At 38.7% G+C, this 22,031-nt stretch overlaps 1 protein-coding gene across 3 annotated transcripts; it reads right to left on the bottom strand.

Annotated features, from left to right (window-relative positions):
• Nucleotides 1–1,715: 1,715 nt before the first annotated feature.
• On the bottom strand, nt 1,716–20,135 carry LOC134076056 (meprin A subunit beta-like). 3 transcript variants are annotated; one of them, XM_062531062.1, is made up of 16 exons: nt 19,983–20,135; nt 19,511–19,587; nt 19,392–19,407; nt 14,726–14,776; nt 14,610–14,647; nt 14,433–14,511; nt 14,220–14,337; nt 13,537–13,715; nt 11,839–12,057; nt 7,288–7,440; nt 6,961–7,176; nt 4,687–5,139; nt 4,151–4,336; nt 3,854–3,968; nt 3,687–3,710; nt 1,716–1,875 (listed from the first exon to the last, which is right to left on the bottom strand). In XM_062531062.1, the coding sequence occupies exons 2-16, from the start codon at nt 19,580–19,582 to the stop codon at nt 1,812–1,814; spliced, it is 1,983 nt and encodes a 660-aa protein (XP_062387046.1). In that variant the 5' UTR covers nt 19,583–19,587; nt 19,983–20,135; the 3' UTR covers nt 1,716–1,811. The 3 variants fall into 3 exon arrangements, with proteins under 3 accessions (XP_062387046.1, XP_062387044.1, XP_062387045.1); XM_062531060.1 differs by having other exon boundaries at nt 19,511–19,618; nt 20,042–20,135; XM_062531061.1 differs by having other exon boundaries at nt 20,042–20,135.
• Nucleotides 20,136–22,031: the final 1,896 nt, after the last annotated feature.

Below are 22,031 nucleotides of genomic sequence, written 5' to 3'. Positions count from 1 at the left end.
CTATCTGCATCTCCACTTCCATGACCTCCTTTAACAATGAAGTGTACTGACTGTTCACTGGCCCAATGTGTTACTGCTTACACTGTCTACACTGTTTACTGGCTATATTAGCCCACATGCCCAACCCCTCCCTTCACCCCCCGGTCTGGATTGTGATCTAACATCCACTATGTTTACTTTTCTCGTGTTTTGTCTACAAATATATTTATACTATAACTGTTATATTACTAGCACTGTTGGACTGGTTTGCACTACCACCATGACACACACCTCATACTGAATCACAGGGTCAGCCCCTGCCCCCTGTCACTGCAAGCGCCTCATGCTTATACATCCTTAATACATTCATGTGGATCATTGTTTTAGTGTCTTTTAGAATATTTTACTGTTCTTTTAAGTCATGTGGATTTGTCATTTTAGCATCCTGTTTACATTGTAGTGTAAGTTGTGTGTGGTGTCTTAAGCTGCTGGGACCTTACATTTCCCCTTGGGATCAATAAAGTATCTATCTATCTAGCTATCTATCTAAGTCAGCAAACAATGCTGTCATCAACCATGACGCTAGATGTGGCCATCAACATTCTGAAGAAAACCAGATTCCCTAAATCGATAAGGCTATACTCAAACAAAAGCAGTTAAGGAGTACCAAAAGGCACTTTGCTTATGAGGCTCCTGATGAGTCAATTGATTATGTACTTGACCTATAGGAGAATGTGCATGTTGTGATCAGGGATAATGCTCGTAATGTAGCAAAGGATATGGAGGAGTGTAGCGTCGCTAGCTTGGGTTGCATGGCACACACACTGTAAAAACTGTTACTTGTATCTAACTCAATAAAATTGACAACATTTTCCAACTACCGGTACTTTTTGCAAGTTTATTGAACTAACTAATATTTTGAGTAATGCCAACTTAATAATGTGCATTTCGATGTATGCAAGAAGACTAAGTTGCATACTTAAGTTGCACACTGAAGACAATGAGGCCTTGACTGGAGCTAAGAAGGGTTTGTATCAAATCTATCATGACCAGATCACCCCATCCAGCAGGTCTCAGGTCAGCCCTTTGCCTCTGATGAAAAATGTCGGCAAATTGGCAAAGTTTTGTAAAAGCACTCCGTATTACAATATAACAACTATATGTAGGTACCCACAAATACATAATGCAAGTAAAATTATAGTACCTGATAGTACAGTACATGTTGTTACACAGGTTGTACCACTGTACCTAATTAGGTAGGTACACTGTAGCAGCGATACATTAAAATAAAGTCTTAACGACTTTTTAAAGTAATGGTAGCAATTTAGCAAATGGTAGTTCCACTTGCTTAAAGAGATACAGCAATTAAGAATACTTCTGAATATCTACAAATAGTTATTAAGGCCTACTTATTGTATAAGAATACTTATTGTATTATTACCCTACTTGTTGTACTGTATAATAATTATTTTATGATTTATTATTTAAGAGCCATTCATTAGGCTACAAGTTAGGCCTATTTAAACACAGTATGCCCCACCTTGATCATAGCGTATTAATTATTAATGTGCTAACTGGCATTAGTGGTGCTATATCCACTAATGAGTCCTAATGAGATAAAGGGATGTGCCTCAGGGCCAATTTACCATAAAAATGTGTCAAAATAACTTAACAAACAATGTATTTTCAGACTATATACATTTTAAGACTACACACATTCTATAATATACCTGGGCTAAAATGTTCTATGCAAGATGCCATTTATTACCATACAGATAAAGAGATTGACAACTTCAGTACACATGACTTATACATGAAGCTGTAATTTACCCTCAGTGGATTGCTAAAAGCACAGCCACAGTGAATGCAAGGAACACAATGAACTGTGATGGTATGCTGAAACACATAAAGGAGAAGATAAATCAGTATCAACAAAAATATACAGAGTTGAGTTTTCTACTATGCAATGTAAATACCACAAATCAATTCCGTGTCTGAGTTAGAGAGATCTCATTAGTGCTTAGCATAACTGACATGAATTCTGAGGGTAACTGGAGTGAGAATGGCTGGCTGGTACTATTATTAGTATTGTACATTCATCAACACACATAGCAATTGCATTGTTATACCTAAAGTATGTATCTATAGTACAACATTAGCATTTAGTACTCATTACATTAGCATAGAGGTAAGTGACTGCCTGTATACTGGATTTTTACTGGGTTTTTTTTTTCTTTTCATAAGTTTTCATGAGTTAAACTCGCATAGTGGTGTCACGTAAGGATCCAGTTCATGTTATACAACTTGTAATGAAATTTCTAGTCTGTTAAAGGGAAAATTCTGTGTCAAATGGGTTTTATTGTGTTAAGTATGACCATAAGCTAGAGTCATGGATGAGGGGTGACCCTATCCATACCCAAAGCATTCGAACATTAGCCAGTTTTTACCGATTCTTCCATTCGCGCTAGCAACCCAGCATGTCTCATACTGCACATAAATAGTATATTTTTAACCCATCTACAAGGCTAACAAGTTCCACACTTCATTGACAATGTAATTTGGTTCTAAACATGTAAAACGATAGCCTAGAAATCTAGACGCACCCTAGCGGCCAAAAATATTTTAGCCTAGCGGGATGGTCTAGGGTCGCACCGTTGAGGCCAAGCCTGCGCTAGGCTCCAGGCCAGCCTAGCCAATCAGAACGCTCTATCTGTGTACTGAGTCCTTGAGCCCGCCTTAGCTCACCTTCGGCTTCCGATATTGACGCCAGGGGGCTGGACCATGTGTCCTTGTTCTACGAGTTGGGTGTGAGACCATGTTGCACAACCATAGAGAAAACCAAAAGATGGATGAGGCTAACGAAGCGCGCTCGTTTGAATCGGCTTTGGAAGAGTTAGACTTGGGCTTTTCTTTGAAGGTTGAGCAGAAAGAAGGACTCAAGTAATTCGTTTTAAAGAAGGATGTATTTGCCGTTTTGCCGACCGGCTACGATTGGTCACAAATGCTGGCCTATTACGTGCAGAGGCAGTTTGAAAGACAACTGTTCATCCCACCCACAGGCTTCAGCTCTGTGAATGGTCCGACCCCAGACTATACATTTCTGTAGGCTATAGTTTGGCTTGCCAGGCTAGTAAAACGAGGCATTGGCAACATTGTGATGAACGTTTATTTAGAAGACGTTTATACACACAGTACCTGGAGTAACTTTTTCACTCGTTTTCCAGGCGACAGCATTTTAAATATAAGACTCTAACCCTTTCGATGGACGCAAATTTCATGTTGTTGACTGAAGGAGGACTATGCGGGTGTGCATTCAAAAAGGGGTATATGTTGCACATGGGGAAAGAAGTTTGCTGAAATGGCATACACATCTAGAGTACCCACAGTCCTCCTTCCACCAACAAGAGACACAAATACAGTCTGCCCCTGTAGCATAGCTTTGTAGCTGCATGTCTGCGCAAGCCATTACCAGGACAACTCAAGCTGTATAGCATAGTTTTTATTTTAATGTTTTACCAAACTAATGTTTGGTGACCTCCAACAACAGGGCAAAGAGTTCCTCTTTAACATCTTCTACTGTGCACAATTGAAGGTACAACCAGGGTGCTGAAGGCCACCTGCCTATAAGGTCCTTCCATAATTTCAACTATAGGGATTTAGAAGTCCTAAACTGACTCAAACATTAAACATGTGTCAGATCCACTTACCAGTCTGCAGACCTGTTCACTGATCTAAGAAGGAAGGTAAAACATTATTAGATTCACATTACCATTTCACATTGTTATTTGTAGTAGAAATACTGTAGTAGGAATTATGATAATGATGGTCCTCTAGATGCTAGTGGTGCCATAAAACGAAATGGACATAAACTCACAAAACCAATTCATGGTATAGACATGGTCTATGGTTGTTAGCTGGGCTGGGAGTAAAACTGCCATATGTTGGAGGCATTGGTGTAGGAAGGATTGGGCTGGGTTGGGCCAACACATCTGGAACATTAAGCATGAAGTAAGAAAAAGATCCCATCTACGTAAGTTGATTTGAAACCTTGTCAGTGTGAAAACAGAGGATGCTATAAGCAAAAGTGGAGTATTAGACACAATATTGCACATTGTATTGGGATTTAATATTTTTGGGAAATGTATTATACATGAGGAAAGTTTTACAGTACCTTCAAAGCTTATCAGCAGGAACGCATCCCCTCCTCGAGTAAAATCCCCTGCCATGATGCGTTCTTTGCTCATGAAATCGTCCGTGCCTCTTAAAGGTCCTGCATAGTATATCTGGCCCTCTGAATTTTGATATGGCGCTCCTACAATACTAGGGTCATCATATGTGTAAAATGCTTGTCCATTACCTAGAAAACAAAATATATTGGCGGTAGAAAGAAAGAAAGAAATACCCGTAAGTGTTCATGCAAACATCTTCAGGGGTCTGTTAAAGAGCTAAAACGGAGGGACTTTTCTCTGCTCTCAAGCACACCTGGAATGCTGAATATTAATACTAATATACCTTAACACTTCTTATGGCTCTTTTCATTCTACAGATCTAGCATCTAGCATCTAGCATGTATATCAAAGATGGAGAATATTCTGACATGATTCAAATCGGTTTCATTTCTTTACTTTAAGAACAGCCATTTAATTTATGAGAGCAAATGTTTTCCATCGTGTTAGTGTGCTTGACTATTGTCATGCTATTACTCACTCATAAAGGTCTCTGTTGTTTTCAGAGTCGCACTGAGTTGTTTGGACATGCGTGTCAGGATACTGGATGTCTGCTCTAACAACTCAATAGTGATTTGTCTTGATGGACATGGCCACTGTAGTCTATAATCATTGACTCCAGAAACAAGCCCATAATAGATTCCTAATTTCTCTAGATCATAAGAGACTGCAACATGGTAGGCATATCCCTCAGGAGAGTACAGCCTGGGGCTGGAGCCTAATAGCCCAGCATTAGACTGGTTTTGAATTTTTTCAGCAAAATTCCTGAAATGCCATACATAGTGTGGACATGTTGTTTCTGAGAGGTTGATATCATCCAATGAGAAGCCACCACTGGACATTCCTTCTCCTTTTACTGTTTCAAACTCAATCAAAAATGCTTTAGTTGTGTACAGCTGTATGTGTTTGAGATGCCAGTGGTCTGCTGTAGGACCTGTAAAAGACAGACTTGTTTAGAGCATTAACAACTGGACTACTCATGAACATAAGGTTTGACATTGAGTTTAGTCACACTTACACAAATCAAAACAACTGTTCCAACAAGGTGAATAAATAAGGGAAGAAGTAGAGTATATTAAAATCCATCTGCCTAGACTGATATTTCAACTGATAAGAAATGTTATACGCATTTAGACTAAAAGGTTGTGAAAATGTGCTTTGCAATAGTTAAGAGTACTACCTGAGCAAAGTGCGAATCAGTTGATGTTTTTTAAATTGTTGAAAGTATGTGGCTACAGAGGAGGTTTTTCTTTCATGTAAAGAGATTACTTGGTCAATTTTAACAACAGCCACCCTCTTATATTATGGCACTGTTGTACTTTACATCCGCAGTGATGTACAAATTAAGTATTGAGTTTATCTGTACTCACTGTCCATATTACATGGAATTTACTAACCCTCAAAAAGCAAGACGTTTGTAAGGCTTAGTCTGAAGATCATATGTGGCAAGTTTTGTGATGAACGGCCAAAATTTGTGATGGCTTCATGTTTTCCATAATATGATGGCCGGATTGATTAGGTATACGTCAAACGTTGGCATGTGTCAGTCTTAGGACCTCCTGGAGTATTAACAGACACAGCTAGTAAGTTTGAATTCAAACACATCAACATTTACGAGCCAAAATGCATTTCTGATTTCTGGTCATTTCAGCGCACCCCTAGAGGTCAAAGGTCACCACATTTCTTGTGCATCCTCACTATGGTGTCATGAGTCCATGTACTAAGCTTGGTAATACAGTAAAATGTTGAAGAGATATGAGGTCATGTCCTGTTTGGCTGTGACAGGTGAACGCTTTTGACAGGTTACTGACGTTATAGAGTGCATCAAACTCTTGTTCCATAGAATTTAAAAAAATGGGAAAATGGTCCTGAACATACTGCCAAAAGAACAAAGCAGTGGCTTAAGGATAGGAAGGTGAATGTCCTTGAGTGGCCAAGTCAGAGAGCCCTGATTTAAATCCTATAGAAAATCTGTGGATTGACTTGAAGAGAGCAGTCCATCTCCGTTCCCCACAGAATTTGACTGAATTTGAACAATTCTGCACAGAAGATTGGGCAAATATTCCCCAATCTAGGTGTGCAAAGCTAAAAGAGACATATCCAAACAGATTGATCGCTGTAATGAAAGCAAAATGAAGCTCTACAAAGTATTAAATCAGGGGTATGATGACTATTCCAAACCTTTTATTCTAATTTGCATTGAATGGTTGCCTTTATTATTTTGATGTTGAACAGCTAAATTTGTAAATAAAACTGGAAAAAATATATATATTTTTTTAGTTTAGTTTTTTAGTTTTGATTTCAGGCTGTAAGACAAAAAAAGCAACCATTTCAAAGGGCTATGATGACTTTCTATAGGCACTGTGTGTAAAGGCTTCATGTGGGAAGCAAACCCGAGAATACGCAAAAATATGGTGCGTTACAACATAATTTTCATAAATTCCTCAACTAGTGAATTTGTCAATCAATGCTTGGTGACACTGTCATAAAAAACGTTTTGATTTCTATTTTAGAGGTTGTAGGTGATGAGAACATGAAAGCACAGATTGACACACAATTGTGGCACATGTTAAATATGTATTTCTTAATGAGAGATTTTCCCTCATAAATTAGCTTTTTTATTATTTATTATTGGATCGTTCACATTGTTTTCATAGGAAGACTTTACACCTTTTTTTTTATTCAACTTTATCAGGTCATTAATAGTGATGTGCATTATGTTAAAGACACTAACTTTTACTGCCAGGTCACCTACCTGTGATCTGTGCAATAAGTCTAGTAGTTCCAATGTCATCAATACTCTTAAACTCTCTGATCCGGATGTTGAGTTGATCTTTGTCATTTCCATTATTATAGTAGAAGAACTCAAGGCACTGGAAATGTCTTTGGGGAGTCAGTATCTTTGTTTGTAATAATCCTCTGTCTCCAGTCACTCCAGTGACTGTGCTAAAATGCAAAAATCGTCCTACACCTGCAGATGGAAAAGCACTCGAACCAATAGTAATATTACTTTTTTCAATCATCATTCAATCATCCGTGAAATCAATAATTTAGCTATCTTTTTCTGTCAAGCTTTCTTTACCTTCTTTGTCTTGAGGGATGGTGTGGTCTTCAGTTGAACTTCCCACAACACTAGGTACTGCTCTCCACCTGCTCTCTGCAGTGGAGCAAGCCTTCAGGTCACACTTCATGTATCCCTCAAAGTCACACCCATCCAGGTATGTTACAGTGGAGGCTGTACAAAGCAATATTTAAGTTCACTTTATTTAAAAAAAAAAATAAAAAAAAACTGTTATTCACTTACACCTCAGAATTCAATACACTGTATAGAATAGCTTAGAGCAGTAGAGAAGACAGAGTGGGGACACTCCCATAAGAGCAGCGCTTTCCCATGCCAGTTTCCAGGTTATGGGAGTTTTGGAACTTCAAACAGCCAATTTCTTGCTCAGTAGTCATTGAGTTAATTGATTACACTTTCCAGCCTTCAGAAATACATCCCACCCCCCTGTGATTCAGTCATTCAGCATAGTTTTTTAACTTTTGATTTATACTCACCTTGACACTTTGAGTAGCAAAATTGCAATATTGCGTTTTATGTTCCCATGCGTTGAGTGCCAAAAATGCAATATTGCGTTTTTAGCTCTCTTTTTTAATTACAAAAATGGATGCTCTAAAACAGTGTTTCCCAAACTTTTTCCCTTGAAGGCCCCCTTGCCTGTGTCTAATGGCCTGTGCAGACTACACGATTTCAGCCCGATTTTGCCACGATTGTGTCGTGGCCGACACATTTCCATTGTCGGGTCCGAATATTCAAAGTCGGGAACGACGTCCGAAGGAGAAAGCGGCTTGTAATCTGACATGTTCAACGACCCGCAATTTATTGTCTGCGACATTCTACGATGTTACGACCAAAAGTCTAGCATGTTAGAATTTTTGGGGAATCTCCTACGACTCCCGTGTTGACACTGACACTGTGACGACACACGACGAGAAGGCTACGATAAATGATCTTGTAATGTGGCCACTCTTGCGGCCACGACACTGCATGATTTTGTGGTTCTCTGATCGCCTAGTCTGACATGGTCAATCGTAAAAGATAATCGTGAAAGACAAAAAAGTTGTGTAGTCTGTACAGGCCATAAGACAAGCCAGGGCCCCCTACCCAAACTCCGCATACAAACCCCGCATACACACAAGACATTATTTTATTCAACAATCGGGGTCTGGGGGATTATATTACCAATGCCTAGCTTAGCCCGACCTGAAGGTTGCTTACGCAAGTTCAGAGGTCAGAGATAATAATCTGTACTGAGTTTTGATTTTACAACTGGGTGTGTTATTGGGATTTAAAACATTTAATGTGCGCAAATATGATTTTGGTAACCTCACAACCTCAGCCCAGGCAACATTCCCTACGGTCCCTAGTGGGGTCCCCAGACCCCAGGATGGGAACCACTGCTCTAACACACCTTATGTGCGATTTTGGGAACTCTATGATGAATAGAACTGAAATAGATGGCGATCGAAAACTCACGAAAACTCTGGACATTTTATCTGGACATTTTGTCATAACTCTTTTTGTTGGTTGCCGCTTTGGGTAGAATCAGTGACACATGCACATCAGATCAATTTCCAGGGGGACGCTGCGACGCATGCACGTCAGGTCAGGTCCATTCTCGTGGGTATATCACTAGGTGGCAGATAAACAGTTTGTACCCACTGAGAGCTTAAAGTCACCTTTCAAATGAGCCATAGTATGTGTCCATAGATATAACATAGAATACGCTGTTGATCTAGATTGCTGGCACTGTTGATCAAGATTGCTGGCCAAAGCTTCCAAAAACAGCGCAGCATACAAAGAGTACAAATGGCATGGCCAGATACTGAATAAAGAATGCAGACACATACATGTCTTTGTAACTTAAAAGGTGCAGTCAGGGATTTCACATGAAGTCCCATTATTTTGTGCTTATGTTTAAATTTATTATTAAAATTACATTACATTATTTCAACGAAGGACCAAACCAAACACACCAGAGAGGTATCTTACACGATTTCAAGTCCATAAAATGTTTTTGTCACATTCAGCAATCATCTCCTCACGACCGCTAGCTGCCCATTCTGTGAGTACACCTAAAAAAAATCCGGTCTCTGTTAGTAGCCCTGGCTCTGAAAACTGGAAACAAACAAAGTGGGGGCAGCTGATCTCCAAACAAAAACAAAAACCCTACATGGACTAACTAAAGATACCTCTCTGGTGTGTTTGGTTTGGTCCTTCGTTGAAATATAATGTTATGCAATTTTAATAATAAATTTAAACATAAGCACAATAATGCAGTGTTCAATCTGTGTAAATGAAAGACATACAGTATAATGCAGCCTCTGCAGTGCATACAAATGGGGGGGGGGAATATTTAGTTTTGATGTAGTTTGTGTAGTAAACAGAAAGATGGATGGTTATATCATATCAAAAATAAATCAATGTGGAAAATATGCAGGGTATTTTTTTTTAACTACAAAAATAGTCACAAAAACAAATTGTGAAAACACAAATGTGCAGATGTATGGCACAAAATGCTACTAAACATACTACTAAGGCCATTCATCTTATGCCACCAGGCCCATTTTAGAAATATATTTTCCTCCGCCTTGTGCTTAATATTCCGGTCAGCTAGTTCCGCCTGATTAGTTTCACTGGGATAACACGGCAGAAGAAAGTGGAGAGGCTAACATCGGCGGAAACCAAAAATTACATCAGGAGGCCAGATGGCAAGATTATACTTTGACCCCCAAGGACTATATGCAGCTATTGTGAAAATATCTCAAGCACTGATGCTTGCGATATTGATAGCTAACCCATCAACTAAACCTTCTTGAACTAAGGTTTATGAATATAAACTGAGGAATCAGCAACTTTTCGTTTGTATTCTCTCTATGCACATTACTCATCTTGCTACAAGCCTGCTAGTAGTGGTCCATTGCAGTACCCTCTATGGAATAAAAAAGAAATCATTCAATTTAGTGTTTTCCGAAAAATGTGGTAGTGATACAGAGGGCCAGATGTACTAACGAGTTTGCGCCCACTTCAGCCGTATTTGTTTTGCAACAGGCATGTAAATAGATGGCGAGGTATGTACAAACAGACCGTACTGAGGTGAAGGTGCAGACTGTCTGTCGCGGGACTTCAGTCAAAACATATACACATATTTGTAAAAATGCTATTAGTTGTCATTTAACAAACACAGTCCTCAATGATCAGACACTATTGCAGCCAGTTTCACACTGCAGTGATAAATGCAAAACACATTTGTAAAAAGAAAAATTAGGAAATAGCATGTGCTAGATTTTTGCCCAGACATTGTTATGTAAGGGATCAAATTGTTATGTAAGGGATCAAAAAATAGTGACAAACCCACAACATTCTTCATGATTAGTTCGACATAGGGAAAGTGTACATACTGTAGGTCTATAAACTTGCACTTGCACTGTACAACTGCTGAAGACTGCTGTAGACTGAATATTTCAAGTATTTCTTTCAATACTTACAGTATTTCTAATCATAATCAGTTACAGTAATCAACCAACAATGAAATCAATTGAACAAATAAAATCTGTAGACAAACAATAACTACTGCATAAAGTACATACACTTTGACTAAGAAGAGCGACTACCGCAAAAGCAACAAGACTGTATAGCACACCTGAGTGCTGCGTTTTCAATTTTGCACATGTGTGCTTACACACCTGGTGGATGTGATTATCCAATTCGTTCATTAGTGTAGTCATTGGCAATCCGGGGCTTTGTAATGACAAGGAAGTAACCTCACAATCCTTATCTGTGTCTAAGGTGTGGAAATGTGTGTAGAGTTTTACAAATCACTGTGTGTAATGTTTTGCAAAAAGGGTGAAGCACACATTGTGTGTAATGTTGTGCAAATCTGTGGAGGTGTTTTGCTCCTTGGAGTAAAATTTTGCTAATTGTGTGAAGAAAAATATTTTAGTGTGTAAACAATCGTAAAAAACTGTAAATGCGGTTTTGCGTCTTTGTACTATATCAAATGCAACTTTAGCTTTCATTGGCCTTTTGAATGCCTTACTTTCACTTTCACGCCATCCACGTCAACTTTCCTACTTGCTAGATTTGACCCATCCTCCATAGGCTATGTGCACACGTAGGCCTAGTTTGAGTAGAACTACTGTTCTTCATTATCTTCCTGCCTGTTGACATCATGCATTGTATTATTTCATGATTGCTAAACGTTAGATTCCTTTGAATGTTGTCATCAGTTAACATTCAACTGTGCTTCTGACTTGTGTCGTTCAGTTGTTAACCTTTGTTAATTGCGGTAAGGGGTGGAGAAAGGCGCTGTTAACCTGATAAAGCCTGGTTTGATAATACGACGCTAACATAAGTGTGTAATGTGTCAAAAAATCTCACACTTTCATTCAAGTTTTATATTACTTTAAGATATCAGCTTGTGAAGCGGTAGGTTTTTCCACTCAATACATGGCATTTTACCAAAAAAAAGTTCTAAGGAACTAGGGACTTACACCGCCTATGGGACAAAGGGACACGCCCACCTTGGGACATAAACCTTGTATTTGTTGGGTTACAATAAAAGTCCATACTTACTGCAACCGTAGAGTAAGTTCAATTCCAACACATCAGTTGGGCTCAAATCTTGACGTTGACCAATAATGTTTTGAAATTCTTGTTTCTTTGTGTATATGGTACTCCCCAGTCCAGTGCTGAAGGCATCTTTTCCATAATGCATTAATGATTTGTAGTCATAGGCAGTGCGCTGCATTGTTGCCACTGCATGATGATTTTTCGCAAAATTACCTTCCATCCCTGCAGTATCATGAAAATAAAGATGGGGAAATTAATGTCATTCCAGCTCAGCAAAACATACAGACTCTCCCTCTTAAGATCAAACATCTGATGATGTTGTTGACATTTGAGCTCAGTAGGCAAACTTAATCTCGCAAAATCAAATGATTGATAAATGGATAGATAGATAGATAGATAGATAGATATACTGTACTTTATTCATCCCCAAGGGGAAATTACAGTGTTACACTGTACAAACTCCTGTATCACTTTTATGACCTGCACTCACCTGACTCAATGGAGATCCATTACAACCAGCTAAACATGTGCTAAACTGAACCCAACTCCACCCTCAAATCATTGCATTCATATCATGGAATAGCCATGATAATGTTTCCTTATTTTACAAGAATCAGAAGCTCATTTAACAAATACAAATAATTCATGCAACAATCCAACGTAGGTAGACACATACAACCCCAAATTTAAAAAGTTGGAACGTTGAGTAAAATACAAATAGCATAACAGAATGTGCTCTACAAATCACATTTTTACCTGCAAAAAGGACAGACATCATATCAAATGTTCAAAATTACAAATTTGATATTCATGGTTAATATACATGTATGTTCATTTAGATTTTGATGCCAGCAATTTCACCTGTATTCACTTCACCTAGCCTTGTGCCAATATGGCAATTAGTAGACGTCACACCTTACCTGCTTTTACAGTAAGTAACAACACCTTGTCTTATATCCTCAGAAAGACCCTGAAGATGGCTTTGGCTGAAATGTGTTTGTCTGCGATTTAAATGTCTGTGACTTAAACTGTCTGTGATTTAAATTCACAAGAGATAGCTTGAGGGTGCGTTTATTTGTCATTGATCCAATCATTCCTTTTTAAAGCAACACTAAAGAGTTTTTCATGCCTTAAAATAATGTTTCCAAAATCATTTCAGTGGTTCATCAACTCGTAACAGGATGAACTGTACTTCTGCATTCACTTAGCGGCCCTCTATTGGCTATAACCACGGCAATATGTAACTTTACCAGATCGGGTAGTGTACCTGTAGTTCGATGAAATGAGACATAAGAAACTACAACTTTGACTTGCTTCGATGTCGCTATACATCATACTTTCACAAAATAATGCAACATACTCTACCCTATTTGTGGACATCGTTATTTGCTGGATAAACAAATAGCGTGCGTGCGACAGAGGAAAAGTGCTTTAGTGTTGCTTTAAGCACCCATAATCTACATATCAATTGTTTTGGAGTTGAGTGCATCCATTTTTCTTGCTTATTCAATTAATAAAGATACTAGTGATACAGTGATACAAGAAACTAATCAAATATATTCCTAACGGATGAAATCACAATCAAATGAACAATTTAGGCATGGGTATGCTGAGCAATCCTTAAAGGCTGAGCAAAACCTCATTGAGTCATTCTATCTTCCATTAATATTGCTACTGAAATCACATCAACGTATTATGTACCTGGTTCAATGTTATCCCAGAAAATACTGATATGGTCATCCCTGTCAGGTCTGCTCTGCTCATGCCAGAAGCCCAGAGCGTGAAGTATTTCATGTGTTACGGTACTGACATAATCACAGCGATCGCCAATCGATAAAGGTTGGTCTGCCATGTAATTATATCCAACATGGCTAAAACATCTGAATATGGAAATAGACCAATGAGATCAGTACATCTTTAATGGCCTGTGCAGACTACACGACTTTTTTGTCTTTCACGATTATCTTTTACGATTGACCATGTCAGACTAGGCGATCAGAGAACCACAAAATCATGCAGTGTCGTGGCCGCAAGAGTGGCCACATTACAAGATCATTTATCGTAGCCTTCTCGTCGTGTGTCGTCACAGTATCAGTGTCAACACGGGAGTCGTAGGAGATTCCCCAAAAAATCTAACATGCTAGACTTTTGGTCGTAACGTCTTAGAATGTCGCAGACAATAAATCGCGGGTCGTTGAACATGTCAGATTACAAGACGCTTGCTCCTTCGAACGTCTTTCCCGACTTTGAATATTCGGACCCGACAATGGAAATGTGTCGGCCACGACACAATCGTGGCAAAATCGGGCTGAAATCGTGTAGTCTGCACAGGCTATAAGTAAATATGCTGACTTATTTTGAAATATTCAGAAGGACGTCATTACCCAACGTCTTTTAGAATGGTTATATAATACAATTCTGTATCTCTGATTTTGAAGTCTATACAACTCTTCAGACGGAACTTCTCCAGAGCCTTTGTAATCACCCCTCTGGCATTTAAATCTGCAAACATAAAGCAGAAACTCAAGGTGGGAACATTATAATCCACAAACACATACAGTATATCCAGTTGACAGACATGTTCTGATGATACGTACCAAGGGAGGAATCAAACTCCAGAGGTATTGGAGTAGGCCATCGGTACATTGGATCAATAATGGCATTCTTATCAAATTTCTACAGGCAAAATACGAAAATGCAGATTATTGAAGAGCTGTAAATGTATATGATTCATTAAAGAGATTACTTACACTACAATCTGTTATCAAACTTACAGGTGGCAACTTTATATCACCTTCAAAGAGATCCAAACCTGTTAAAGAAACATATGGTTAGCTCAAGGATATTCCAATGAGAACATCAATCTTTGGTGTTGTAATTTTACTCTTACCCTTGTTAATGTCAATGAAATCCGTATTGTTCTTCGCTACTCTATAAATACCTGAGACCAAAAACACATGTACAGTTTAAGAACATTTGCAAGAGCATGGTGTAGAAGACTGACCAGTAAGTGACTAGGCCCAGGGATCAAAACAAACTTTTAGGCCTAACGGCCAGGCATATTTTTTACCGTCAAGAAAATAAACAATGCTTTTCATTGTTCAACTAAGAGGTGACCGGTACTCAACAGGGCCAACTAAGAATATAATTATCCAACTTACGTTACCATTCTTCATTACTTGTGATGATTCAGATTTTAGCGTGCAAAATAGCATTCATTCAATAGACATAATGATGTGATTAAAAGCAGACAAAAATAGCCTAGGCCTACATCTACAAACAAGTTATAAGGAGACGTTGCCAGAAAAGTTTGCCATTATCCTATCTTTGTGTAGCCTTTGTAGGCTATCTTTTATTAGGCCTGAGGTCAAATCTAAGGTTTGCTATGTTATTTAAGCCCACATATTTCCTCATTTTCTTACTCGACCTCTTTCTTCAAACGTCTGCTGTGCTGACACCTCGAAACGTTTGCACAGGCAGCACACCGCGCTCTCACATGTAGGTTAGCAAAGAACTGGCATGAACGACTAAGCTATCCGAAGCCTAATGTTACATAGCCTATCTTCCAACAAACATAAAAACTGGGCAACTACATAATAATAATAATTACACCTGTGTGTGGTAGCCTATGTAGCCTACTTGGGATGCTTACGTGCAGATGTCAAAGGTTTCTATTTTCATATTGATGTTGATTAATGTAGGTGATCCGAAGTTCATACGGTAGCCTAGCTAAGCCTAGCTGTCACGTGCAGGCACTACCACGTATTTCAGAACTATTAAGGTGGACAGCTCCCCAGAGCATCGTAAAGAGAAGTGCACCTGGGTTTACGCTACAAGCATGTTCGGGAAACAGTCGGAAAAACCAAACGAATGATCTTAAGATGAATCGTAGAAAACCCTCTTAAGTGCGTGTATCCATAGTTGTAGGGAAACGCACCCCAGGTGGGAAGCTAATCTAGCGTGGTAAAGTTGGTTTTATATTGGATGTTGGATATTCGACACAATCGAAAAACCTATTCAGCACTGGCTACAAGGGACAAATTTGTGTCAAACCAACGTGCACGTGTTACTACAGCCTACATAACACAAAGCTTCATTTGTCAAAAAAACTTTGATTTTTAATGTTGATACATGCTTTTTAATCTATTCTGCGACTTCATTTTTTTACTTACCCATGTCAAACCACATAGGGTGAATTCAGCCAACTGCCCCACACATAACACAAAGCTTCTTTTCTCCAAAAAACAACCTTTGATTTCATACAACTTTTAAATGTTCAAATGCTATAAATCTATTGTGCGGTCTGACCTTTTGACCTCCACATGTCAAAACACATATGGTGAACTCAGCTAACTCTCCTACACATAACACAAAGCTTAATTTCTAAAAAAAAAAAAAACACTGTTTGATTTTATATATATTTTTAATATAAAAACCATGCTTGAAATGCTTTAAATCTATTCTGCGGCTTGACCTTTTCGCCTACCCATGTCAAAACACATCTGATTACCTCAACTAACTGCCCCACACATAACACAAAGCTTTTTTCCCCCAAAAACCAACCCTTTGATTTTATACCATTTTTTTATGTTAAAAAAAGGCTATAAATCTATCCTGCGGCTTGACCTTTTCGCCTACCCATGTCAAAACACATCTGATTACCTCAACTAACTGCCCCACACATAACACAAAGCTTTTTTCCCCCAAAAACCAACCCATTGATTTTATACCATTTTTTTATGTTAAAAAAGGCTATAAATCTATCCTGCGGCTTGACCTTTTCGCCTACCCATGTCAAAACACATCTGATTACCTCAACTAACTGCCCCACACATAACACAAAGCTTTTTTTCCCCAAAAACCCACCCTTTGATTTTATAAAAAAATTGAATGTGAAAAAAGGCTATAAATCTATTCTGTGGCCTGACCTTTTCACCTACCCATGTCAAAACACATCTGATTACCTCAACTAACTGCCCCACACATAACACAAAGCTTTTTTTCCCAAAAAACCCACCCTTTGATTTTATACCATTTTTTTAAAGTGAAAAAAGGCTATAAATCTATCCTGCGGCTTGACCTTTTCGCCTACCCATGTCAAAACACATCTGATTATCTCAACTAACTGCCCCACACATAACAAAAAGCTTTTTTTCCCAAAAAACCCACCCTTTGATTTTATAAAAAAAATGTAATGTGAAAAAAAGGCTATAAATCTATTCTGCGGCTTGACCTTTTCGCCTACCCATGTCAGAACACATCTGATTACCTCAACTAACTGCCCCACACATAACAAAGCTTTTTTTCTCAAAAAACCAACCCTTTAATTTTACACCATTTTTTTAAGTGAAAAAAGGCTATAAATCTATCCTGCGGCTTGACCTTTTCGCCTACCCATGTCAAAACACATCTGATTATCTCAACTAACTGCCCCACACATAACACAAACTTTTTCCCCCCCAAAAAACCCACCCCTTGATTTTATAAAAAAAAAAAATAAGTGAAAAAAGGCTATAAATCTATAGCCTGGTCCTAACCATCCCATAATACTACCATTTCATTTCGTATTATGGTCTGGAATTTCTTTGCTCTGAAGCGCTTGCAGGAAGCGGGAAGTAACGCCCAGTTCTGGTTTGAATTGATTGGACAGCTCTCACCCAATCGGCGATAGTTACTCATAACAACATAGCGCAGGCGTTTAACGTCATCGTCACGAGCACCCTCCCCCTTTCGCCCCCACCAACCCGTCTCTTCGTTTATTGGCTGCTTTCTGGAGGGGGGGCGTTCTGTTACAATTCTACCGAGCAGAATGCTCCACAGAGGAGCACGGCCAGACTCGTAGTGGAGGCAATCCTTGGCCGGAAGTACGTGGATGGCTCGCGAGGCTAATAAATCTATCCTGCGGCTTGACCTTTTCACCTACCCATGTCAAAACACATTTGATTATCTCAACTAACTGCCCCACATATAACACAAAGCTTTTTTCCCCCAAACCCCCACCCTTTGTTTCTATAAAAAATGTTAATGTGAAAAAAGGCTATAAATCTATTCTGCGGCTTGACCTTTTCCCCTACCCATATCAAAACTCATCTGATGATTTCAACTGACTGCCCCACACGTAACACAAAGCTTTTTTTCATTAAAAAAATTGTATAAATTCAAAGGTCAAGCCGCAGAATAGATGTATAGCCTTTTTTAACCACATTAAAAAATGGTATAAAATCAAAGGGTGGGGTTTTGGGGGAAAAAGGCTTTGTGTTATGTGTGGGGCAGTTGGTTGAGATAATCAGATGTGTTTTGACATGGGTAGGCGAAAAGGTCAAGCCGCAGAATAGATTTATAGCCTTTTTTCACATTAAAAAATGGTATAAAATCAAAGGGTGGGTTTTTGGGGAAAAAAGCTTTGTGTTATGTGTGGGGCAGTTAGTTGAGATAATCAGATGTGTTTTGACATGGGTAGGCGAAAAGGTCAAGCCGCAGAATAGATTTAAAGCATTTCAAGCATGGTTTTTATATTTAAAAATATATAAAATCAAACAGTGGGGTTTTTTTTTTAGAAATTAAGCTTTGTGTTATGTGAGTTAGCTGAGTTCACCATATATGTGTTTTGACATGTGTAGGTCAAAAGGTCAGACCGCACAATAGAGATTGAGAACGTGACGTAAAACGCAACGCATTTAGGTGGCCCAAGTTTTTTACTGACGTGCGGGAACAACGAAGTGCAGTTGTCGAAATGCCGTTTACCTGCTGTGTTATAAAATTCAATAGAGTAACATGAAGCTTATCTTTTATCGTTTTCCAGCGTGGACAAATAATAGTACACGCCATGTTTCAGACGTGACAAAAAGGCGAGAAATGGCATGGATAGCAGCAGTAAGGAAGCGCAAGATTATGTTCTGCTTTTTGCACAATTTTTCCCCGCTTAGTTTTCATTATTATCATGCCAGATCATAGACCCAGAACACTAGTTTACATGGGCTGGCATCAGGCGAGCCAAACGCACCCATAATTATTTGTGTTTTGATGACGTTGGTCACATGTCTTAGCGATCTCTATAGATTTATAGCATTTGAACATTTAAAAGTTGTATGAAATTGTTGTTGTTTTTTGGAGAAAAGAAGCTTTGTGTTATGTGTGGGGCAGTTAACTGAATTCACCCCATGTGGTTTGACATGGGTAAGTCAAAAAATGAAGTCGTAGAATAGATTAAAAAGCATGTATCAACATTAAAAATCAAAATAAGTTTTTTTGACAAATGAAGCTTTGTGTTATGTAGGCAAGCCTTGTAGTAAACACGTTGGTTTGACACAAATTTGTCCCTTGTAGCCAGTGCTGAATGGGTTTTTCGAACGTGTCGAGTATCCAACATCCAATATAAAACTAACTTTACCACGCTACAAAATATTGATAGTGACTGTACCAGTGTCCCTGTCTAGCTACGCGGGCATGTCATAATCAACAGCAGAAGTGGGTAGCACTAGGCCTAGACTAGACTATTATGTTCAATGAGAAGCCTAACGTTAGCGATTTAGCATCATATGGTTCGTGAAACTCACCTCCTGGAAGCACAGGCTGTGAAAAAATAAGATAATGTTACACATCAGAATATGTGACAGTAACGTCAGTATTCCAAGGATAGGCTAGGCTAGCCGTAATTGTTACTGCAGTGACTTACCAGTGTCCAAGTCCGCTCTATATTATTTGCCATCAAGCTGAACACAACTGCCATGAAATATATCTCACGCATTTTCCCTATAGACATTCAGATGGTTTCCTTCAAACACTTCATTCAATAAATCATTAAAGAGAAACATTTCACAATTAAGCCAAATACATCTTGAGTGATAACAGCGTAAGCCTTCACCCTAGCTGTAGCATAATTAACTAGCTGCTATCTGCTAGCAGCTAGCCTAATGATGAAAGTCCAAGCTTCCCTGCAGAAAAGCCCTGCCAGCTACGACATCAAATCCTACCAAAGATCCGCTTCACCTCTTTGTCAATGCATTGATAACAACAATGTCATCGGGTAATTCGCCATAGATATGAATGTCTATGTATTTAGATGCTAACTTTAGCTTTCAAACTTTGTGTCGACTATTTCATTAATAGCTGTATCGATTAGCTAATTCATTTCCACATTTCCTTACCTATTAGAGCCAGAAATCAGATGGAACATAGGCAAAGAGTGAAGAAGCAAATAACTTACTGTTAGAACTCCAAATACAACTCAAAAGAACTTAAAACGCTATTATCTACAGTTTTCAAGTAGCATTAATGTTAGCCTAACGTCAAAGACTTTGCTTGATTGACACCAAAGATTATAGATCTAGTTCTAGAGCGCTACACGAGTTCTTTCAAATCATTGCTTAGCAACAGAACAGTGTTGGTGTGTCTGACAGATCAGGAAATGCTCTCCCTTTTCTAAAAGACTAGAAGGCTACTTAAAGGGATAATCCGGAGTGAAATGCACTTTAGATCAATTTTTCGGACTATTGGGAGTACATACGTTGAGTTGACACCAAAATCATGTCATTCGGATGTATTTTGAGAAAGTTCGAGCTCACCGTTTTTAGCCAAAACTCGTTAGCCTGGAGGTGACTCGGGCATGTCATTTCGCCGCTACAAAACGCTATTTTTATACCTCTTCTACTGTTCCAAACAACACTACACGTACGTGGTAGTGAGTAGAGGGTCCCTAAAGCCAAACCGAAGTATCCCCACGTCTTTATGTGGTCGGATAGAGAGTCCAGAATGAATTTAATCGAGTCAGTACCTTTCCGGAAAGGTCGCTGTTGCAGCTGCCAACGCTATAACAACACTTTATTAACATTTCCGGAAAGGTACGCCCCCCCCCAAAAAATAAATAATAGGCCTATTGACAAATTGCACCTACAGTTACAAAATGACTAAATCAAATCTTCCACTGACCTCCTGACTTAACTTTGGGTCTTTTATAGGCCTACTGTATATCAGCAGGCCTATACATTAATAATATAACCTGTTTTGTTTTTCTATTTACTTATTAAAGTGCACGAGCTCAGCTTCCATGTATGGTCAAAGGACATCATCTCAAGTAGCCTATACAATCTAATTCTTATATCTTAGGTTAAATAACTTAAATTACATTATTTAGAGGTCTGCAAAAGTAAGGGATAGGCATTCCACCTTTTTTGTTAAATGACCCAATGTAGGCCTATGTCAGACATAATTTATGTAAAATCCCACACTGGGGCATAGGCCTACCCCAAATCACACTTTTGGAATGCCTGCAGCACACCGAATGTGCCGTACAGTGTAGGCAAGCTTCTCTTGCTTTTCCCAAACTTACTGGCATACTCCTGCTGAAACGGAAACAACCTGTGTGCAGATTAAAACTAAAGATTAAATAGCCATTCCCCTTATACAAGATAACTGTACTCCTTCAAGTATTAAAACAGCAGTTTTCTACATATCAAAGCTGCTGTGTTGGTGGAATTATTTGCAGTCCATGAAAGCTGGTTGGTTCCCCCCTATAACTGTTATGTTTTTGTATTCGGGGGCTCCGAGTCATACCGAGTCATGCTACCACACTACATGAGGACATCTAGGCTACTTTTGAAATAGTTGACTAGTTTTAAAACAAGACTATTTCAGAAGTATTATATGTAATTAAATTCAATTCTATGATCACAATGTAGGCTTGTACAAAGTAACAAAGTAACAACTGTTAAAAGGCAATAGTGTACACCAAAACATTTTATTAACATTCAAGAAACTTATGAAAGTCTGCTCTGTACACATTTCACTATTATGGCATGTTACACGGCATAACAGGCAAAATAAAGTTATTTAGTTCCTTCAAATGAGTAGTTTCACATAAAAGGTCATTGGCTATCTTGTGTTTGTTCTTGTGTCCTCCTAATGGTACTCTTAGTGAATTGACTGGATCACAGCTATGACTGCCAGGAGGAAGACAGATGAAGATGTGCTGAAAGTAACAGACAAATAATTATTAGGCTATCCCAATCATATCTGAAATGTAAATAGCGTAGCAAAAACGTTCTCTACTCTTTCACAGAATACCTGTAGTACTTGGTAGAAAATTGCGTTGCTGTCGGATTAATTTTGGTTCACGTTACTAGTTTTTTTCTGATTTGAATGCTTAACCAGAGAGGCTTAGGAATCAAGGATCTTTGGCTTAACTGCTTCAACCCTCT

This window comes from Sardina pilchardus, chromosome 3 (genome assembly GCF_963854185.1).
Source record: "Sardina pilchardus chromosome 3, fSarPil1.1, whole genome shotgun sequence".
In the NCBI taxonomy this organism is placed as follows: Eukaryota; Metazoa; Chordata; class Actinopteri; order Clupeiformes; family Clupeidae; genus Sardina; species Sardina pilchardus.
This window is presented reverse-complemented; position numbering and strand designations above follow the sequence as displayed.

Excerpts from the sequence above, each read along its gene's own strand:
- LOC134076056 (XM_062531060.1), bottom strand. The coding sequence starts at position 19,597 with ATGTCTATAGGGAAAATGCGTGAGATATATTTCATGGCAGTTGTGTTC. Across the intron at positions 12,058-13,536 it reads CTGGGATAACATTGAACCAG|GGATGGAAGGTAATTTTGCG; the intron begins GTACATAATACG and ends ATGATACTGCAG. Across the intron at positions 3,711-3,853 it reads CTATACCATGAATTGGTTTT|ATCAGTGAACAGGTCTGCAG; the intron begins GTGAGTTTATGT and ends CTTCCTTCTTAG.